This window comes from Anomaloglossus baeobatrachus, chromosome 4 (genome assembly GCF_048569485.1).
Source record: "Anomaloglossus baeobatrachus isolate aAnoBae1 chromosome 4, aAnoBae1.hap1, whole genome shotgun sequence".
NCBI classification, from domain to species: domain Eukaryota; kingdom Metazoa; phylum Chordata; class Amphibia; order Anura; family Aromobatidae; genus Anomaloglossus; species Anomaloglossus baeobatrachus.
The window spans coordinates 621,887,229-621,909,821 of record NC_134356.1 but is presented as its reverse complement, the minus strand read 5'-3'; the positions used below and the strand labels follow the sequence as shown (position 1 = coordinate 621,909,821).

General features: G+C 47.4%; 1 protein-coding gene across 3 annotated transcripts in view; it reads right to left on the bottom strand.

Moving 5' to 3' along the window:
- The window catches only part of LOC142304178 (PH and SEC7 domain-containing protein 1-like), an 89,210-nt gene that overhangs the window by 40,585 nt on the left and 26,032 nt on the right, over window positions 1-22,593 (bottom strand). For 2 of the 3 annotated variants that reach the window (XM_075346298.1, XM_075346299.1), the window contains exons 2-3: window positions 8,677-9,707; window positions 2,932-3,007 (exon numbers count right to left, since the gene is read on the bottom strand). In XM_075346298.1, coding sequence (XP_075202413.1) covers window positions 2,932-3,007; window positions 8,677-9,582 — 982 coding nt within the window. In that variant the 5' untranslated portion in view covers window positions 9,583-9,707. The remainder of the gene's footprint in view (window positions 1-2,931; window positions 3,008-8,676; window positions 9,708-22,593) is intronic. The other variant, XM_075346300.1, reaches the window with a different exon arrangement.

Sequence of the window (22,593 nt, the reverse complement as noted above, 5' to 3'; positions counted from 1 at the left end):
ATTATATAGGTTTTTCTCATCTATCTATCTATCTATCTATCTATCTATCTATCCATCTATCCCTCTATCTATCTATCCATCTATCCCTCTATCTATCTATCTATTCATCTATTCATCTATCTATCTATCCCTCTATCTATCTATCTATTCATCTATCCATCTTTCCCTCTATCCATTATCTGTCTATCGATTATCTTTATTATTTATTGCAGGGACAAACCTGCGGTAAATCCGCGGTAAATCCGCGGCAAATCCGCGGCAAAACCGCATGCGGATTTGGTGCGGATTTTTTCCGCAGGTCCGGAAATCTTTCACTGGCAGAAGTTTCTCAAGAAATTTTCTTGAGAAACTTCACATTTCTAGTGCGCACATAGCCTAAGGGTGGCTTTACATGCTGCGATATCCGGCCCGATATCGCTAGCATGTGACCCACCCCCATCGTTTGTGCGAAACGGACATATCGCTGCCCGTCGCGCACAAAATCTGGCACCCCTGTCACACATACTTACCTGCATAACGACCTCGCTGTGACCGGCGTATCGCCTCCTTTCTAAGGGGGCGGTCCGTTCGGCGTCACAGCAACGTCACTAAGCGGCCGCCCAATGAAAGCGGAGGGGCGGAGATGAGCGGGACGTAACATCCTGCCCACCTCCTTCCTTCCGCATTGTGGCCGGAGGCAGGTAAGGAGATGATCCTCGTTCCTGCGGCGTGACATGTAGCGATGTGCACTGCCCAGGAACGAGGAACAACTTCGCCCCTGCGACAGCAGCGATAACTGGCAGCGGACCCCCATGTCAACGAGAAGCGATTTTGGACGTTTTTGCAACGATCCAAAATCACTCCTAGGAGTCACACGCTACGACATCGCTACAGCGGCCGGATGTGCGTCACAAAATCCGTGACCCCAACGAGATCGCTGTAGCGAAATTGTAGCATGTAAAGCCCGCTTAAGGCTTATTTTTGGAGTAGGGTTTATATTTCATGCATACTACAAAAATCTTGTAAAAATCAAGCCAGAGCTTATTTTCAGGAAAACATGGTGTGTTTCCCCCAAAAATAAGGCAGGGTCTTATCTTATTTTTTGGCGCCAAAAAGTGAGCTAGGGATTATTTTCAGGGAATGTCTTATTTTGTTGCCATGAACAATCATCCACATCTATTCTTGAACAAAAAATAATCATCAATTAAGAGAATTTGGTCACATGACTATGAAGGCATCAAAGATCCTTAAACAATCGGAACCTCAGAATACAAACACTAAGGTCCCTAAGATAGCGAAGCCCTGAGAAATTGTGAAGTTTGATTCCCCCCTAACGCCGGCCCTGACTAACTAGGTCTTATTTTTGGAGTAGGGCTTATATTTCAAATATACTCCAAAAATCCTGTAAAATCATGCTAGGGCTTATCGGTTTAACACGGTAGCAGGTGTGGCGTAAAGCGCTGTAGAAAGTTGTGTCTCCTTCTACTGTGTCTAATATTGATGTGAAAATAACGTGCAGCCTTAAAGATAAGGCTTGAGCCTTCACTCAGTGGTATATTTTGGGAGGAAATCGGAAACTAGTATTTTTTTAGCCTTTTGTTTTACTCATTTTTATTTCACATGAATTGACTATGAGTAAATCAGAAACGCGTGACTAATACAACCTAAAATATGGCTTAAAATGATTCAGATTGTCCTCTGGCTGCTGTGATGAGGAAGATGAGCCAAAGACTGTGATGATGAAGACAAGCCACAGACTGTGATGATGAAGACCAGCCACAGACTGTGATGATGAAGACGAGCCATAGACTGTCATGAGGAAGACGAGCCACAGACTTTGATGATGAAGACGAGCCATAGACTGTGATGAGGAAGACCAACCACAGACTGTGATGATAAAGAGAAGCCATAGACTGTGATGATGAAGACCAGCCACAGACTGTGAACAGGAAGACGAGCCACAGACTGTGATGAGGAAGACCAGCCACAGACTGTGATGATCAAGACCAGCCACAGACTGTGATGATCAAGACCAGCCATAGACTGTGATGATCAAGACCAGCCATAGACTGTGATGATCAAGACCAGCCATAGACTGTGATGATCAAGACGAGCCACAGACTGTGATGATCAAGACGAGCCACAGACTGTGATGATCAAGACCAGCCACAGACTGTGATAATCAAGACGAGCCACAGACTGTGATGATCAAGACGAGCCACAGACTGTGATGATCAAGACCAGCCACAGACTGTGATGATCAAGACGATCCACAGACTGTGATGATCAAGACCAGCCACAGACTGTGATGATCAAGACGAGCCACAGACTGTGATGATCAAGACGAGCCACAGACTGTGATGATCAAGACCAGCCACAGACTGTGATGATCAAGACCAGCCACAGATTGTGATGATCAAGACCAGCCACAGACTGTGATGAGGAAGACCAGCCACAGGTTGTGATGAGGAAGAAGAGCTACAGACTGTGTTAAGGAAGAAAGCCACAGACTGTGATGATCAAGACGAGCCACAGACTGTGATGATGAAGATCAGCCACAGATTGTGATGATCAAGACCAGCCACAGACTGTGATGAGGAAGACCAGCCACAGGTTGTGATGAGGAAGAAGAGCTACAGACTGTGTTAAGGAAGAAAGCCACAGACTGTGATGATCAAGACGAGCCACAGACTGTGATGATCAAGACGAGCCACAGACTGTGATGATCAAGACGAGCCACAGACTGTGGTCTGGTAGTCAGTCTGAATCTTTCTTGAGTGCAGATAAAAGGTCAGAAGTCTCTGATGACCACCACCATCTTTAGGGGGGCACAGCACAATAATACCCCAGGAATATGACAGTATTAATTAGCAATAAGGAGTTTGTTAACCTCAGGGCAACATCAACATGAATACAGCTCAATGATTAAGAGTAAAGGAAATTCACACTTACAAGTTTCCGGCATGGTGGCTGTAGAGGTGAAGGCCGTCATAATCTCCTCCGGTTCTTCTCGGTTTCTTAAGACATCCTGAAAAGTACAGACCATTAGAGAGGACTGCTGCTGTGTACTGTACGGAGACGTCCTCGCTGTGCAGAGCCGAGCACACGATACTGATGTCACTCACAGCGGGGGCTGCACACACCCGTGGTTTCTGCCGAAACGGATGTCAGTACAGCGACCGCCACAATGAAAGCAGAGGCACGTGACTCTCGCTGTCTTCTGTGTAAACCACCACTGGTGCAAGCAGAGGAAGAGCCGGCGCGATAACATATTGCTTCACATAGGCCACCACTAAATCTCTACCAAAAATGGGGAAAGACAACACTAAAAGTCACAGATGTGCGGAGAAGAAGGTTTTGGATTTCCTGTTTTTTTTTTTTTTTAAAAAAGACATGAAAGACGTCATTATAAGTCACCAGCGTCCATCAGAAGTGTATGAATCTGATAGCACCCATCATAGCTGTCATGGGCCCACTATGGACAAAAAGCCAGGGTGCCATTAATTACAGCACGATATGCCTAAATCTGGTCTAGAAAAAGTTCAGCACCGCCAACACTAGATCAGTGATCAGATCACTTAAAGCACACCAACCACCAGGATTTTCCTATATAAACTAAAGCCAGGGCTATACTGGCGCTATCATGCTGATTCTATACATACTTTTACTTGTGAGATCGGATGTATACTTTCTGAAATACAGGGAAGTAAAGTTTGTGAAATTCACTGTTATTTGATTGATAGCAGCTACAGGATATCTAATAGATGGGCCAGGTTTTGTTAGTTATTCCCACCCCTGTCTGCTGCCTGTCCTTCCTCCTCCCTTACTCCTCCTGCAATAACAGAGACAGGGGAGGGCGGAAGGACAGGCAGCAGACAGGGGCGGGAATAATTAGCAAAGCCCAACCCACCTATTAGATATTCTGTAGCTGCTATCAATCGAATAACATTGCATTTCACAAACTTTACTTGCCTGTATTTCAGAAACTATACATCCGATCTCACAACTAAAGGTATGTATAGAATCAGCATGACAGCGCCAGTATAGCCCTGGCTTTAGTTTATATATCAAAATCCTGGCGGCTGGTCCTCTTTAATCAGTTGACAAATTCCCTTTAAATGAGGAAAAGAGGGCTGAGTAGAATTTTTAAGTTTTTTTTTTACTCTACATTCTATTGTTTTTTTTAGCCCCCATAGGGGATTTGAATTAGTAATATATGATTGTTGCCAATGTATGTAAAGCGCTGTGGAATTAATAGCGCTATATAAATTAATAAAATTATTATTATTATCGTCTGTACTAATGGGGACAGTGATGATGACGCCTGTAAAGTGCTATAGAATTCATGTGGCTACGATGCCTTGAAAAAGTATTCATAACCGTGAACTTTTCCACATAGCTGATAACACAGGGTCCACTATGTCTCAGCTGACCTTGCTTCCCGTCCCTTCACAATCACCCTTGCTAACTATAGGGTGCCTTGAAGAAGTGTTCATAACCTCTGAAATGTTTCACATTTTTTCATGTTACTCCCACAAACGTAACTGTATTTTATTGGGATTTTGCGTGATATACCAACACAAAGTAGCACATATTTGTGAAATGTAAAAGGAAAATACAGGGTTTTCTAAATATGATAAAAATATAAATCTGACAATTCTGATGTGCACTTGTATTTAGCCCCCTGTAATCTCATACACCTAAATAAAATCTGGAGTCAAAAATTGTCCCCAAAAGTCACAGTTACTACCGTACCGTATTTTTCGGACTATAAGACGCACCTTATAGTCTGGTGGTAGAGACTAAAGGCCCCGTCACACCCTACGATATATCGGGCGATATGTCGTCAGGGTCACGGAATTAGTGACGCACATGCGGCATCGTAAGAGATATCGTAGCGTGTGACAGCTACGAGTGACTGTGAACGAGCAAAAATACTCACCTTATCGTTGCTCGTTGACACGTCGTTTATTTTCATAAAGTCGGTCACATTCCTGGATGCAGGTTGTTCGTCGTTCCTGAGGCAGCACACATCACTCCGTGTGACACCCCGAGAACGACGAACACAGCTTACCTGCGTCCTGCCGGCAATGAGAAAGAAGGAGGTGGGCGGGATGTTACGTCCCACTCATCTCCGCCCCTCCGCTTCTATTGGGCGGCCGCAGGGTGACGTCGATGTGACGCCAAACGTCCCTCCCCCTTCAGGAAGAGGATGTTCGCCGCCCACAGCGACGTCATTAGGGAGGTAAGTGCGTGTGACAGGGGTTAACGTCATTGTGCGCCACGGGCAACGAATTGCCCATGACCCACAAACGACGGGGGCGGGTGCGATCGCTTAAGCGATCGCATGATATATCGTTGCGTGTGACGGGGCCTTTAGGCTGCTCACCTGTTCGGGTTATGCATGCGCGTGCACACGCACACACACATATGAGAAAACACACGCACACACACACACACACACACACTACAGATCGCATCCACACGCTCACCACATCCAGCGATATCGCTTGCTTCTCGGCAGCGTAAGGTCCTGCGACGCTGTGCATTTTGTGTTGAGCTTCCAGGACCTGCCCTGTATCACATGACCGGAAGCACGTAATATCACTGGATGTGGTGAGTGTGCGCACGCGATTGTACCAGTATGTGCGATTTTATGAGTGTGTGAGTGTATGCGAACGGATGTGTGTGTGTTCTGATATGTGAGTCGGCAAGACACAGGGGATTACGGTGTGCAGCACAAAGATGACAGGGAGGAATGATGTGGAATCTGATTGTGTGTGTGTCTGAGTGTGTGTATATGTATGTGTATATGAGTGTGTGTTCTGATGTGTGAGTGTCAGCCACATGCAGGGGAGGACAGCGTGCTGCACAGAGATCCCAAGGAGGAATGATATTGAATCTTATGTGTGTGTGTGTGTGTGTGTCTATATGAGTGTATGCTGTCTGATGTGAGTGTGTGTTCTTATGTATAAGTGTCGGCCAGACGCAGGGGAGGATGGCGTGCAGCACACCTCCATGGAGCGCACGCCATAGATCACAGGGAGTTCTGGGAGCCACACAGATGCCAGGGGCTGGTAAGTATGACAATCCTGGGAAGAGGGGGTATGCTTTTTGCGTCAAAATTTTTTTTTCCTATTTTACACTTCTAAAACCTGGGTGCGTCTTATGGTTCGGTGCGTCTTATAGTCCGAAAAATACTGTAAAATGAGTCCTCCTTTGTGTAATTTAGTCTCCATAAAACTAAAAGTGTTCTGTGAATGCCTCAGAGGTTTGTTTGAGAACATTAAGGATCAAACAGCATCATGACAACTAAGGAACACACCAGACAGGTCAAGGATAAAGTAAACTTGGGTTAGGTTATAAAAAATAGCTCAAGCTCTGAACATTTCATGGAGCACTGCTCAATCCATCATCCAAAAATAGGAGTATGGCATAACTGCCAACGTACCAATAAATAGCCGTCCACTAGTGATGAGCGGGCACTACCATGCTCTGGGGCTAGACTCATGTACCAAGTATGATGGAAATCATTGGGGAACTCGAGCATTTTACCAGAAGATCTTCTGGAAAAATTCTTGAATTTCAGATTGACTTCCATTATACTTGGTAAATGAGTTGAGCTAGAGATATTTTGCAAAGAAGAATGGGCAAAAAATCCAACCTCTAGATATGAAAGCCTGGTAGAGACATCCCCCACAGGACCTCCCGCAGTAATTTTAAGGTGGTCCTACAAAGTATTGACTCAGTGGGCCTGAATACAAATGCATGTCAAAAGTCAGATTTATACTTTTAAAGGGAACCTGTCAGCAGGTTTTTTCCCTTATGAGCTTCAGTCACCACCAGTGATCCCTTATACACAGCATTCCAGAATACTGTATATAAGAGCCCAGGCCGCTCTGTAGAACGTAAAAAAACACCTTTATAATACTCACCTAGGGGGCGGTCTGGTCCAATGGGTGTCGCTGCTCTCGGTCCGGCACCTTCTTTATCTTGTGGGATCACAATCCTCCTGTCCAGCCCTGTGTGCATTACACGGCCGGCCTCATTCACAGTGAGGCCTCCATTGCGCTCCTGCGCATGCGCACTGATCTGTCCGGCTGAGGACATATCAAAGTACTGAAGTGTGCATGTGCAGGCGGTCTTTGACCTTTCCTCACGCCTGCGCATTACAGTACTTTGCTCTGCCGTCAGCTGGGCGATCTAAGTGTGCCTGCGCAGGAGCGCAATGGAGGCCTCACTGTGAATGACGCCAGACACGTAATGCACCCAGGGCTGGCCAGGAGGACAGCGAAGAAGACAGGAGGCGCCAGACCGAGAACGGCGACACCCATCGGGCCGGACCGCCCCTAGGTGTTTTTTACATTATGCAGAGTGGCCTGGGCTCTTATATACAGTATTCTGGAATGCTGTATATAAGAGCTCAGTGGTGGTGGCAGCTCATAAGCGAAAAACCTGGTGACATGTTTCCTTTAAAATATTTAGAAAACCATGTTGAATTTCCTTTACACTTCAGTAATACCATGTTTCCCTCAAAAGAAGCCCTAGCAGGAATTTTCGCCCTTTTCGGAGTATGCCTTAAATATAAGCCCTGCCCCGAAAATAAGCCATAGCTGCGGTTTAATAATGAAATGTCCATGCAGCTAACAACCTTAAAGAATACAGCAGGACACTTTATTAAATAGGGAAGACAGCCCCAAAACAGGGAAGACAGCCCCAAAAGAGGGAAGACAGCCCCAAAAGAGGGAAGACAACCCCAAAAGAGGGAAGACAACCCCAAAAGAGGGAAGACAACCCCAAAAGAGGGAAGACAGCCCCAAAAGAGGGAAGACAGCCCCAAAAGAGGGAAGACAGCCCCAAAAGAGGGAAGACAGCCCCAAAAGAGGGAAGACAACCCCAAAAGAGGGAAGACAACCCCAAAAGAGGGAAGACAACCCCAAAAGAGGGAAGACAGCCCCAAAAGAGGGAAGACAGCCCCAAAAGAGGGAAGACAGCCTCAAAACACAGAAGACAGCACCAAAAACGGGAAGACAGCCCCAAAAGAGGGAAGACAACCCCAAAAGAGGGACCGCAACCCCAAAAGAGGGACGACAACCCCAAAAGAGGGACGACAACCCCAAAAGAGGGAAGAAAGCCTCAAAAGAGGGAAGACAGCGCTCTTAGTAATCACGGTTTGGGGCTCACGTGACATTGTGAAGTCATGTGAGCCCCGCGTCCAATCACTGTCCACCTTCAAACCAAATGAGCAATCAACAGGTGTGTGAGTGCAGCCGCAGCGTCACTTCCTGTTAATTAGCTCATTTGAAAGAAAAGTCGGTGGTGATTGGATGCGAGGCTCTTGTGACATCACAATGTCACGTGAAGACCGAAACACGGTTACTGACAGCGCTTGAACAGCGCCAGAATGGGAGGAGAGTAACAGGGTCTTTTATTTTAACAGGGGGAAACAAGTGGAATGAGAAAGGGTTGTCCTAGTAGTGGACAATTTCTTTAAAGTTTCAAAATGTCATTAATGTCACGTAACATCAACAAATTCCAAAGCGAACATACAGAGCAGTCTATCAGCAGAGTATGAGGTAATGGAGGACATGGAGGAACTGTGCACAAAGCTCTAGTCTTTTCTGTATAATGCAATAGTTGTATAAGCAGAACCAGATCTTTGCAATCTTGACAATATTTAATATGCATGTCACATACCTCCTGCGTACTTTGTTGGCAGTCAGGAACATGCCACTTCTTGGTCCTTGGGTTGGCAGACAACGCCCTCCTCTCCTCCCACTCGTCCTCGTAAATCTGGAGCTCCTCCAGTGACTCTTCCCGTATTATCTGATGCCACGCATTTGTTTTCGTACCTGATATTTTAATATCCCAAACGTTCTGTGCCAATGTCTGCTGGATCTCTTTGGGTTCTGCCCTGTCACAAGTGTCAAATCCATAGTCACAATCGCCTGCAGGAATACATTGCGTTTTACTCCGAGACACAGGATCTGATTTTGCCGAGTTCCTAAACAAAGGATTATTACAAAATAAGCTCTCATCTTCTACCTCCACCTCGGAGTAGGAAGCGTCATCATTTTCCTGATCCTCTTCCAAGGTGGGAAGTTCTTCGTCCATTAAAGCCTCAACCTCAATGTGAGGTTTAGATTCTGGCATAAATCCTCGGGGTGGACCGATCTCAGAATGGTCGATCTCGTCTTGTAGATCCATAACACACAGTTGTGCCTGAAGTAAACTAGCCAAAAAAACATCCTGAGCAGCGCTGTTCTTGGGCAATGGGTTGGTTTGAGCCTTCATGTTGATGGGTTGGTGGATACCAAGACTGAGTTCTTTGCGGGTTTCCGAATATGCCTGGTCTCTACAACAGTTCTCGGCATTAGTATCTGGGATGAAACCAAACTCTTTGGTCTTTTTGTGGTCTTCGTGATCACGTCTCTTAAGCAAACAGCTCTCGTAAGTCTTTGAGGGACACAGATTGGCATCAGCACCGCTTTTTAAACCCTCGTTCTCCTGACAAACCCTAGAAAAGGTAGACGTTCTTAGGTCAGGCCGAACATAATATATAGGCAGGAGGTCGTCATCCACCGAAAGCTGCTGCTTTTCCATTTCACGCTGTTCATTTGTATTTAGGGGTTTCCAGTTTGGCGACAAATAAAAATAAATTACGGATTACCGGAGTCGTGCGCTGGGGCATTTCTAGTCATTTTTGAGGCTTCCAGTTATCATCTGCCCTGGAAGACACGGGAAGAGAAGCAAACAGAGAGGAAAGGTTAATGGTTAATCTGGAAAAGTAAAACTGGTAAAGTGTCAAGTAGCTTAAATATGCAATGGTCGAGTGTAAAGGCACAAGGAAAGCTGAGGGACATCAAGTTATGGGCAATGTCATAGTTTGTTCTCACCCGTAGCAGAAGTAAAAAAATAACTGGGCTGAATACAGTGCTGGAAGACGTTATATAAATGAGACAACCGAAGTAGGAGACGTTCCTCAGAAAGATCAGAATAATGTGTCGATGGGGAAGAGAAAAGTAAGAAAAAATACTATTCTACACCAAAAAAGCCAAAAAGATACTACCGTACACCATTTTTATGCATCAAGAGGAACACAGTATTTCCCTCGAAATCTGCAGAAATGTAACTAATGCTATCAGAATACAAGCAACCGAGGAGAACGACAGTTTTGGAGACAGAGGACAAATAGAAATCTCGACTGTGCGAGGGAAAATAAATAAGATGACTGACGTCAGAGGCAGCTCCACCGCCATAAACAAAAAACTACTTGTAGCTAACTTAAGAAAGATCTTAACTCCAGGATGTTTTGACGATGGATATGGCTGAGGGGGAAAAATACCGAAAGACAAACACCAAAGAGATGAGTAAGAACGAGTAAAGAACGAAATGGAGAGATAAACGAATGAAAAAGAGAAATACAAGAGGTGGCGCATGAGAAAGAGAAGAGGAGGCAATAGGGTGCATTTACCCTGGCCGAGAGCTCGATTCCCCGATTATCGGCCTGTCTCTATAGGCCGGCAATCAAGCAATCATTTTTAAGCCTTTTGATACGGTAAATCCTTGCTCTGGTCGCATCGTCCCGTGTAAATAGGGAATATGGTGCTGATAATGATATTCTTGGCACACAGGATTGTAGTAAGGCTCGGTCTGTGCACATGGAAGTGCGGTTGGCCTGTCTAAAGAGGATATTTAGCGTCCACCAATCATCGACGGTCACTGAATGGACGTGGTAAGCCAGGATACACAATATGAACAATCATTCGACCACTATCTGTCTCTCCCGAGTACCCAAACACAGGATCACTCATCCCAGGGCTTGTGTGTCCTCTAGGAAGCCACCATCAGACGCCTCTTGCAGTGGCTTATCTCCTAGAGAATAAAAGGATCGGCCATTGGAAATCCAACATCATGTTGTCGGGAGGAGCCCCCCGATGTTAGTCTAATGTGTATGGGGGCCTAAATAAGAAAGACGGGAGAATGAGATCAGAAACAGAGATGCAAAAGAGAAAAAGAGATACCAGAGGGAGAGAAAAATAAAAGGGATGAAAAGAAGGTCGCATAAGAAAGAGAAAATAAATTGAGAGTAGACAGAGAGGGATGCATAAGAGAAATGAAAAAGGTAGCTAGCGATAATAGTGGGAGAAGAGGATATACAAGAAAGGGAGAGGGAAAGAGGGGAGAGAGGGAGAGAAAGGGAGAGAGAAAGGGAGAGAGAAAGGTAGATGGAGGGAGACAGAGAGAGAGAGAGGGAGAGAGAGGGGGGGAGAGAGAGAGAGGGAAAGAAAGAGAGAGAGAGGGAGAGAAAGAGAGGGAGTGAGAAAGAAAGAGAGAGCAAGAGAGAGAAAGGGAGGTAGAGAGAAAGGGAGGGAGAGAGAGGGAGAAAGAGAGAGAGAAGGGGAGAGAGAGAGAGAAAGAGAGGGGGAGAGAGAAAGGGGGGAGAGAGAGGGGGGGAGAGAGGGGAGAGAGAGAGGGGTGAGAGAGGGGGGAGAGAGAAAGAAAGATAGGGAGAGAGAGAGAAAGACAAAAGAGGGAGAGAAAGAGAGTCAAGATAAAAATAAGATATACAAGAAAGAGTATATACAAAAGATAGAGAAAAAAGGGAGGAAAAAAACTCATACATACATATGTGAGAGCTATAGAATACATACAACCTCTTTGTCCCTTACAGACATCATATACACACAGATGTACATATTTGTTGTATACTTGGAAAGTGAACGTTTCCCAAGTTATCTAACCAGTGCACTTTCCTCAGTTTACAACCTGCTGTAAAGCAGTGATCGCTGTGCGCTGCGGCCTTCAGTATATACTAGACCGGTTTCTTCCCCTCACTGCTGTGACCTCGTGAAGTTACAGTAAATGTGTAACAGGAAACATCAAGTTCAATGTACAACCTGCACAGTGAGGAACATTACAGTGGGTACGGAAAGTATTCAGACCCCCTTTAAATTTTTTAACTCTTTCTTTCATTGCAGCCATTTAGTAAATTCAAAAATATTCAGTTTTTTTCTCATTAATGTACACTCTGCACCCCATCCCCCATCTTGACAGAAAAAAACACAGAAATGTAGAAATGTTTGCAAATTTATTAAAAAAAAACAAACTGAAATATCCCATGGTCATAAGTATTCAGACCCTTTGCTCAGACACTCATATTTAAGTCACATGGTGTCCATTTCCTTGTGATCCTCCTTGAGATGGTTCTACTCCTTCATAAGAGCTGTGTTTCATTAAACTAATAGAACTTGATTTGGAAAGACACCTGTCTATATAAGACCTCACAGTGCATGTCAGACCAAATGAGAATCATGAGGTCAAAGGAACTGCCGAAGGAGCTCAGAGACAGAATTGTGGCAAAGCACAGATCTGGCCAAGGTTACATAAGAATTTCTGCAGTACTCAAGGTTCCCAAGAGCACAGTGGCCTCCATAATCCTTAAATAGAAAATGTTTGGGACCAGAAGAATTCTTCCTAGACCTGGCCGTCCAGCCAAACTGAGCAATCGTGGGAGAAGAGCTTTGGTGAGAGCGCTAAAGAAGAACCCAAAGATCACTGTGGTTGAGCTCCAGAGATACAGTAGGGAGATGGGAGAAAGTTCCACAAAGTCAACTATCACTGCAGGCCTCCAGCAGTTGGGCCTTTATGGCAGAGTGGCCCGACGGAAGCTTTTCCTCAGTGCAAAACATATGAAAGCCTGCATAGAGTTTGGAAAACACATGAAGGACTCCCAGACTATGAGAAATAAAATTCTCTGGTCTGTTGACCCTAAGCACACAGCTAAAATAACAAAGGAGTGGCTTCAGTACAACTCTATGACTATTCTTGACTGGCCCAGCCAGAGCCCTGACCTAAACCCAATTGAGCATCTCCGGAGACACCTGAAAATGGCTGTCCATCAACGTTCACCATCCTACCTGATGGAAATGGTGAGGATCTGCAAGGAAGAATGGCAGAGGATCCAAAAAAATCCAGGTGTGAAAAACTTGTTGCATCATTACCAAGAAGACTCATGGCTCTACTAGCCAAAAGGAGGGTGCTTTTACTCAATACTGAGCAAAGGGTCTGAATACTTACGACCATGTGGTATTTCAGTTTTTCTTGTTTAATGAATTTGCAAAAATTTCTACATTTGTTTTTTTTCTGTGAAGATGGGGTGTAGAGTGTACATTAATGAGAAAAAAAATGAAGTTTTTTGAATTCACCAAATGGCTGCAATGAAAAAAAAGAGTGAAAAATTTAAAAGGGTCTGAATACTTTCCGTAACCACTGTATATAACCCGGTGACTGGTAGCCTGCGGTGCTTGCCCCGAACTATTGCACAACAGTGGGGAGTACCTTGGAGGTACGGCGGGTGTCCACCATCACTATTGACGGCAGATCTCCAGCTTTAGACCTCATTCACACAACAGTGTTTCCTCAGTAATTTTATGCCAAAAACCAGGAGTCTCTCCAAAACATAGAAGGTGTCATTCTTTCAATGATCATTTTTTCTCAGTAAGCTTCCCCACTCCTGGTTTTGGCATGTATGATGGAGGAGGCCTTAGAGACATTGCCGGAAATCCGTAATGTCAATCAATGGCTTTGTACTGCCCCTGTTCAATGTAGAGAGACTATTTTTATAACGCTGTTAGTTAAATCTGAGGTAACAGAGGGGTCCATTGTTCCGGATCCTCATCTCTTGGTCAACGTGGTGAGCGGTTACAAAGAGCGCCTCTCTCTGGAGGAGCCGTCCTGTCCCGTGATGGTGGCTCCCCAGACCCTAAACACACACGAGACTGTAAGTGTGGCTTGGGAGACCTGTGGTCAGTCAGGGCATTGAGGGGTGTATACAGATTGTGATATACTCCCCTATCAATCCGGCCTTACACTGTGGTGTGTAATCTCCATTTATACCCAGTCATATAATACCAAAAATTCTAGGATCATAAAGATGTATGACATCAGACAAACATGGCTGCCTTCTTATAGACTGGGATATAACACCAAGAACAGTCTAAGGACAGGAGTGTTTTTACGAGAAAGTAGCCATGTTTTTCTGATCTAAACCCCCCCCCCCTCAAAAAAAAAACCCAACAAACCAAGTTCATGTCTGCAGACAGTCGGTGCTCGGGTCATGACACATGCGGCATAAGAAGCGCTTTATCCTCAGGCTCCTCCATGACTGATAACATCCCTCAGCCTCGTGACATCCATGTAGGATATTCTTTTACATGTTCCTTCAGCTCCCTCCCAGTGTCACTGGTGCCTCTGCTATACTGGAAACCACTGAGGTGAGAGCAGCGGTCCCGGGGCCATGTTTGTGGGGAGTTCCTAGGCTTGTCAGTACAGACATCTTCTCTTATGCTGGAGGGGGATAGTAACGGCAGTTACCAGGCGTCATACACATGATGGCTGTCAGGCGAACCATGCTTCCCATGATTATATAGCCGGCAGCCATCTCTGCTGAGCCGCCCACCCACAGGAGCGAGCAATCATCTACGGGAGATTATGGCCTCCATGAAATATTACATTTCCTCACAGCTATTTCCAGATAGCATCAAAAGGACAAGGGGCAATATATATATATATATATCTATATATATAATTGCCTTATTCTGTCTGTCTGTCTGTCTGTCTGTCTATCTGTCTGTCATGCTCCAAAATTGTGTCCTTACGGTGACACAAAGCTGATTGGCCGCTGGGCTCGCCATGACCCCGCCCCCCCACACGGATTGGCCTCTCGCCCCGGCTCTCTGCAGGCCCCGCCCCCCTCACGCAATGCACGCTCGCTCTTGCCCAACTGACACGTAGCTCCAACTCCCAGGTGAGTACACACACACATCAGATCACACTCACTCTCACACATACCTCACACATCACATCCACACACTCACAACATCCTGGGATATCGCTTGCTTCTACACCAGCTCCGTCAGGATCCCAGCAGCGCCAGACATAACCTTGCGATGCTGGGATCTTCACGGAGCCCGTGAACGCTGTTAACCATTATACACATCGGGTAACTAAGGTCCCTTGGTTACCCGATGTGTATCATAGTTAACAGTGTACACCGGCTCACACTCACTCTCACACACACCTCACACACACCTCACACACACCTCACACACACCTCACACACACCTCACACACACATCACACACACATCACACATACATCACACATACATCACATCGCATCCACACACTCACAGCATCCGGCGATATCGTTTGCTTCTCGGCCTCGATACTGTGCTGTTGTGACCTTCCAGGACCTGTCGGAGGATCACATGGCCAGAAGCATGTGGTATCTCCGGATGTTGTGAGTATGAGCGCGTATGTGCAATATCGTCAATGTGTGTGTATGCGATCGGGTGTGTGTGGGTGTGTGTGAGTGTATGCGATCGGGTGTGTGTGGGTGTGTGTGAGTGTATGCGATCGGGTGTGTGTGGGTGTGTGTGAGTGTATGCGATCGGGTGTGTGAGTGTCGGCAGAGGAGCATGGCGTGCTGGAGGAGGCTGGGAGGAGAGAGGCTGATCCTGGAGAAGGCTGGGATGGAGAGGCTGATGCTGGGGACAGAGAGGCTGATGCTGGGGACAGAGAAGCTGATGCTGGGGACAGAGAAGCTGATGCTGGGGACAGAGAGGCTGATGCTGGGGACAGAGAGGCTGATGCTGGGGACAGAGAGGCTGATGCTGGGGACAGAGAGGCTGATGCTGGGGACAGAGAGGCTGATGCTGGGGACAGAGAGGCTGATGCTGGGGACAGAGAGGCTGATGCTGGGAACAGAGAGGCTGATGCTGGGATGAGAGAGGCTGATGCTGGGGACAGAGAGGCTGATGCTGGGGACAGAGAGGCTGATGCTGGGGACAGAGAGGCTGATGCTGGGGACAGAGAGGCTGATGCTGGGATGAGAGAGGCTGATGCTGGGGACAGAGAGGCTGATGCTGGGGACAGAGAGGCTGATGCTGGGGACAGAGAGGCTGATGCTGGGGACAGAGAGGCTGATGCTGGGATGAGAGAGGCTGATGCTGGGGACAGAGAGGCTGATGCTGGGGACAGAGAGGCTGATGCTGGGGACAGAGAGGCTGATGCTCAGGACAGAGAGGCTGATGCTCAGGACAGAGAGGCTGATGCTGGGGACAGAGAGGCTGATGCTGGGGACAGAGAGGCTGATGCTGGGGACAGAGAGGCTGATGCTGGGAACAGAGAGGCTGATGCTGGGATGAGAGAGGCTGATGCTGGGGACAGAGAGGCTGATGCTGGGGACAGAGAGGCTGATGCTGGGGACAGAGAGGCTGATGCTGGGGACAGAGAGGCTGATGCTGGGATGAGAGAGGCTGATGCTGCGGACAGAGAGGCTGATGCTGGGGACAGAGAGGCTGATGCTGGGGACAGAGAGGCTGATGCTGGGGACAGAGAGGCTGATGCTGGGAACAGAGAGGCTGATGCTGGGATGAGAGAGGCTGATGCTGGGGACAGAGAGGCTGATGCTGGGGACAGAGAGGCTGATGCTGGGGACAGAGAGGCTGATGCTGGGGACAGAGAGGCTGATGCTGGGATGAGAGAGGCTGATGCTGGGGACAGAGAGGCTGATGCTGGGGACAGAGAGGCTGATGCTGGGGACAGAGAGGCTGATGCTGGGGACAGAGAGGCTGATGCTGGGATGAGAGAGGCTGATGCTGGGGACAGAGAGGCTGATGCTGGGGACAGAGAGGCTGATGCTGGGGACAGAGAGGCTGATGCTCAGGACAGAGAGGCTGATGCTCAGGACAGAGAGGCTGATGCTGGGATGAGAGAGGCTGATGCTGGGATGAGAGAGGCTGATGCTGGGGACAGAGAGGCTGATGCTGGGGACAGAGAGGCTGATGCTGGGGACAGAGAGGCTGATGCTGGGGACAGAGAGGCTGATGCTGGGGACAGAGAGGCTGATGCTGGGGACAGAGAGGCTGATGCTCGGGACAGAGAGGCTGATGCTGGGGACAGAGAGGCTGATGCTGGGGACAGAGAGGCTGATGCTCGGGACAGAGAGGCTGATGCTCGGGACAGAGAGGCTGATGCTGGGATGAGAGAGGCTGATGCTGGGGACAGAGAGGCTGATGCTGGGGATAGAGAGGCTGATGCTGGGGACAGAGAGGCTGATGCTGGGGACAGAGAGGCTGATGCTGGGGACAGAGAGGCTGATGCTGGGGACAGAGAGGCTGATGCTGGGGACAGAGAGGCTGATGCTGCGGGGAGAGAGGCTGATGCTGCGGGCAGAGAGGCTGATGCTGCGGGTAGAGAGGCTGATGCTGGCGCAGCATGGCGGATGGAGCATGTTTGGGAGTGCGCAGCATGGCGGATGGAGCACGTTTGGGAGTGCGCAGCATGGCGGATGGAGCACGTTTGGGAGTGCGCAGCATGGCGGATGGAGCACGTTTGGGAGTGCGCAGCATGGCGGATGGAGCACGTTTGGATGGAGCACGTTTGGGAGTGCGCAGCATGGCGGATGGAACACGTTTGGGAGTGCGCAGCATGGCGGATGGAGCACGTTTGGGAGTGCGCAGCATGGGGGATGCAGCACGATGGGGAGTGCGGAGTATGGCGGATGGAGCATGTTTGGGAGTGCGCAGCATGGCGGATGGACCACGTTTGGGAGTGCGCAGCATGGCGGATGGAGCACGTTTGGGAGTGCGCAGCATGGGAGATGGAGCACGATGGGGGGGTGCGCAGCATAGGGGATGGAGCACGATGGGGAGTGCGCTGCATGGGGGATGGAGCACGATGGGGAGTGCGGAGTATGGCGGATGGAGCACGTTTGGGAGTGCGCAGCATGGCGGATGGAGCACGTTTGGGAGTGCGCAGCATGGCGGATGGAGCACGTTTGGGAGTGCGCAGCATGGCGGATGGAGCACGTTCGGGAGTGCGCAGCATGGGAGATGGAGCACGATGGGGAGTGCGCAGCATGGCGGATGGAGCACGTTTGGGAGTGCGCAGCATGGCGGATGGAGCACGTTTGGGAGTTCGCAGGATGGGAGATGTAGCACGATGGGGGGTGCGCAGCATAGGGGATGGAGCACGATGGGGAGTGCACACCTCCCCCCAACACACACACACGCGCGCGCGCACTGCACAACACAACACACACACACACACACACTGGGAACCACAAACAACTGCCCTACACAGACACCCACACACAGACAACGCTGCACACACAAATATACGCACATACCGCACAACACACACATTGCACAAAACATACCTCCCCCAAAACACACCACACACACACAAACCGCGCAACACACACACACACAACGCTACAGACACACAGCGCTCCACAAACAACGCAACACACAAACAACACCGCTCTCACCCCCCGCCACACCCAGACAACACCCAGAACATGTACTTTGACCACGCCCCTAGCCACACCCCTAGCCACACCCATTTGGAAGTAAGGGTCATTCAGCAGATGCCCCGGACTGTTCATTCATATTTATAGCAGTCAGAATTTTTTTATATTTCTGTGTCACTATATGACATGTTGCTTATTTGTGCCTATCAATCCGTGTTCACACGTTGCATAAATTCTGTTTCTTTTTGTTTCTGTCTGCACCAAACTACACAATAACAATCTTCTCTGTTTTTTCCATTTTTGCTGCATTTTTTCTGCCTTTCTTCCATTATTTAATGTGTTTTTGGTTCAGATGTGAATCTGCGTTTTTAAGTGTTTTTATTGTACAGAGAAGCTTTTTCCTGCATTTTTTTAAGCTCCACATAGAAACCTCCAGAGAAACCCCCCCCCCCCCCCTCCCCCGAAAACCGCAGAATTCAGGAGCGTCTTTTCATGGAATCACATCCACTTTACTTGGACAATTACACACAGCAGAATAAACGTGCAAAGAAACAGCAGAAAAAAATGCAGCATTTACACTACATGTGAATATGGACTAATTGTCCAAGCAAAGTGGATGAGACGTCCTGAAATCTCCGCTCCTGGTGCGTGGAAAGACGCCGCTGAACTGTGCGGATTTGGTGTTTCTTTCTTTATAAGCTTCAGGATTCACATCAGCAACAAACATGTATCAAATAAGGGGGACAATGTATAAAAAATACCGCAAACACGCAATAATCAGAGAACATTGTTATTGCACTCGTGGCGCGGACACCTGCAGAAAAAATGCCGCATTTACGCTATGTGTGAACACGGCCTCAGTGATCCATTTTTATTACATTTTTTATGGGTTTTAATAAAGAAAAATAATAAATTGCGCCTTTTTTTCCCCGCCATTTACCGATCCCCATAAATAACCTGATCACTGCGTTGTTCAGGTCATTACGATTACAGGGACACCAAATATGTCCATGTTATTTGCTGATTTGTGATGTTTATTATTTTATAAAAAAGTGCAATAAAATTACATTATTCTATTTTTTTTTATTATTTTTAGTAACTTTATTAGAAGAAAAAAAAATCCTCTTTTCCTCTCCCTCTAGAATACAGGACATAGAGATGCTGCTCTGTACAATGTAGCTGTGTCCTGTGTAATCTGCTGTGTAAGAGGCTGCATTGTAGGTTCATTTATGTGAAATCCTCCCTCTGACATCATCAATCCTAGTGGCTCAACAGCTAGAGCAGCTAGGAAAGCCAGGAGGTTGCTGGACACAAGTTTTGAATGTTGCTTTTTTGAATCCAAGGTGGTGAAGATAAAAAAAAAATAAAAAATTGTATTTGTATTTTTTTCATCATTTCTTTATAGTAGTTTTATGGGAACAAATGAATCTGACTCTTTCACCAACATTGAGATACAGTATTTATCTATCTATCTATGATTCTATCTCTCTATCTATCTATCTATGATTCTAGCTATCTCTGATTCTATCCCTCTATCTATGATTCTATCTCTATCTATCTATTATCTGTCGTGTATCTATATATCCCTCTATCATCCATCCCTCTATCATCCATCCATCCCACTATCATCCATCCCTCCCTCTATCTCTCCATTCATCCCTCCATTCATCCCTCCATTCATCCATCCATCCCTCCCTCTATCCCTCCATTCATCCCTCCATTCATCCATCTATCATCCATCCATCCCTCCCTCTATCCCTCCATTCATCCCTCCCTCTATCCCTCCATTCATCCCTCTATCATCCATCCATCCCTCTATCCCTCCATTCATCCCTCTATTATCCATCCATCCCTCCCTCTATCCCTCCATTCATCCCTCTATCATCCATTCATCCCTCCCTCTATCCCTCCTTTCATCCCTATATCCCTCCATTCATCCCTCCTTCTATCCCTCCATTCATCTCTCTATCATCCATCCATCCCTCCCTCTATCCCTCCATTCATCCCTCAATTCATCCATCTATCATCCATCTATCCCTGCCTCTATCCCTCCATTCATCCCTCTATCCCTCCATTCATCCCTCCCTCTATCCCTCCATTCATCCCTCCTTCTATCCCTCCATTCATCCCTCCATTCATCCATCCATCCCTGCCTCTATCCCTCCATTCATCCCTCCCTCTATCCCTCCATTCATCCCTCTATCCCTCCATTCATCCCTCCTTCTATCCCTCCATTCATCCCTCTATCATCCATCCATCCCTGCCTCTATCCCTCCATTCATCCCTCTATCATCCATCCATCCATCCCTCCCTCTATCCCTCCTTTCATCCCTCTATCTCTCCATTTATCCCTCCTTCTATCCCTCCATTCATCCCTCTATCATCCATCCATCCCTGCCTCTATCCCTCCATTCATCCCTCTATCCCTCCATTCATCCCTCCCTCTATCCCTCCATTCATCCCTCTATCCCTCCATTCATCCCTCCTTCTATCCCTCCATTCATCCCTCTATCATCCATCCATCCCTCCCTCTATCCCTCCATTCATCCCTCCATTCATCCCTCTATCATCCATCCATCCCTGCCTCTATCCTCCCTCCATTCATCCCTCTATCATCCTTCCATCCATCCCTCTATCTCTCCATTCATCCCTCCATTCATCCCTCTATCCCTCCATTCATCCCTCCATTCATCCCTCTATCATCCATCCATCCCTCCCTCTATCCCTCCATTCATCCCTCTATCCCTCCATTCATCCCTCCTTCTATCCCTCCATTCATCCCTCTATCATCCATCCATCCCTCCCTCTATCCCTCCATTCATCCCTCCCTCTATCCCTCCATTCATCCCTCTATCATCCATCCATCCCTCCCTCTATCTCTCCATTCAGCCCTCCATTCATCCCTCCATTCATCCCTCCATTCATCCCTCTATCCCTCCATTCATCCCTCTATCATCCATCCATCCCTCCCTCTATCCCTCCATTCATCCCTCTATCCCTCCATTCATCCCTCCTTCTATCCCTCCATTCATCCCTCTATCCCTCCATTCATCCCTCCTTCTATCCCTCCATTCATCCCTCTATCATCCATCCATCCCTGCCTCTATCCCTCCATTCATCCCTCCCTCTATCCCTCCATTCATCCCTCCCTCTATCCCTCCATTCATCCCTCTATCCCTCCATTCATCGCTCCCTCTATCCCTCCATTCATCCCTCCATTCATCCCTCTATCATCCATCCATCCCTGCCTCTATCCCTCCATTCATCCCTCCCTCTATCCCTCCATTCATCCCTCTATCATCCATCCATCCCTTCCTCCATTCATCCATCCCTCCATCCATCCATCCCTCCATCCATCTTTGCAGCTGAATAACCTGCTTCTGGTGTCTGCAGTATAGAGGTCAAGATAACAAAATCTTCCTATTGCTTTCAATAGAGGCAGTAGCTCAGTGGTAAAGCTGCTGCCTTTGAAACAATGAACTCACAGCTCAACGAGTTCGAGTCCCGGCCGCCCCGAAAATCCAGAGCCGATGATAATTTAATTTAATGTATTCACTCCACTGAGGGGAGGAGCCGGGACATCAGCTGTGAGCTGCGGGAGTGCGGGACAGCCCTGATACATCGTGCAAGTCCCGCAGAATCCGGGATGGTTGGGAGGTATGTATATATATATAAATAAATGTAGTATTTAATGGAGGCCATAATCTTTAATTAAGTACAGTGCACATGACCGGAAGTGCTGAGGACTCCACATCATGCTCAGTGCGCATCCATCCTCCACCGGCCGCCATGAAAAGTGAGGTTTATGCGGCGTCGCTGCGCATTTATTAGCATGATAGTACTCCCACAGGGGAGTGCTACCATGCTATGTGGGCCAACAAGGGAACAAATGCCCTTGGGACTAGTCCCTGCGCTCATTAGCATATAATAAACGATCTTTAGAAATACTTTTTCTAAAGACCCCTTTATCTATGCTAGTGTACAGGGACAGTTAGGCAGGGACTAGTAATATGCACCCAGAACTGCTTGAGGTACTGGGTGAATATTGCACCTGACAGGTTCCCTTTAAGGTTTAAGTTTATATTGATACTTTCTTGTGTGTTTTGTCACCCTTCCCCAAAAATCTCAATAAAAATAATTTGCGGAGAGAGAGCGCAATAGAGTCTTACCAGATTAAAGATAGTGGTGTATATATATAAAACACTCACCTAGCAAGGTTGTGGAAAGTCACAACTCCTATGAACGTATCAAAGATGATGATGGCTGCCGCAGCCCCACATGGGTTAAAGATCGATG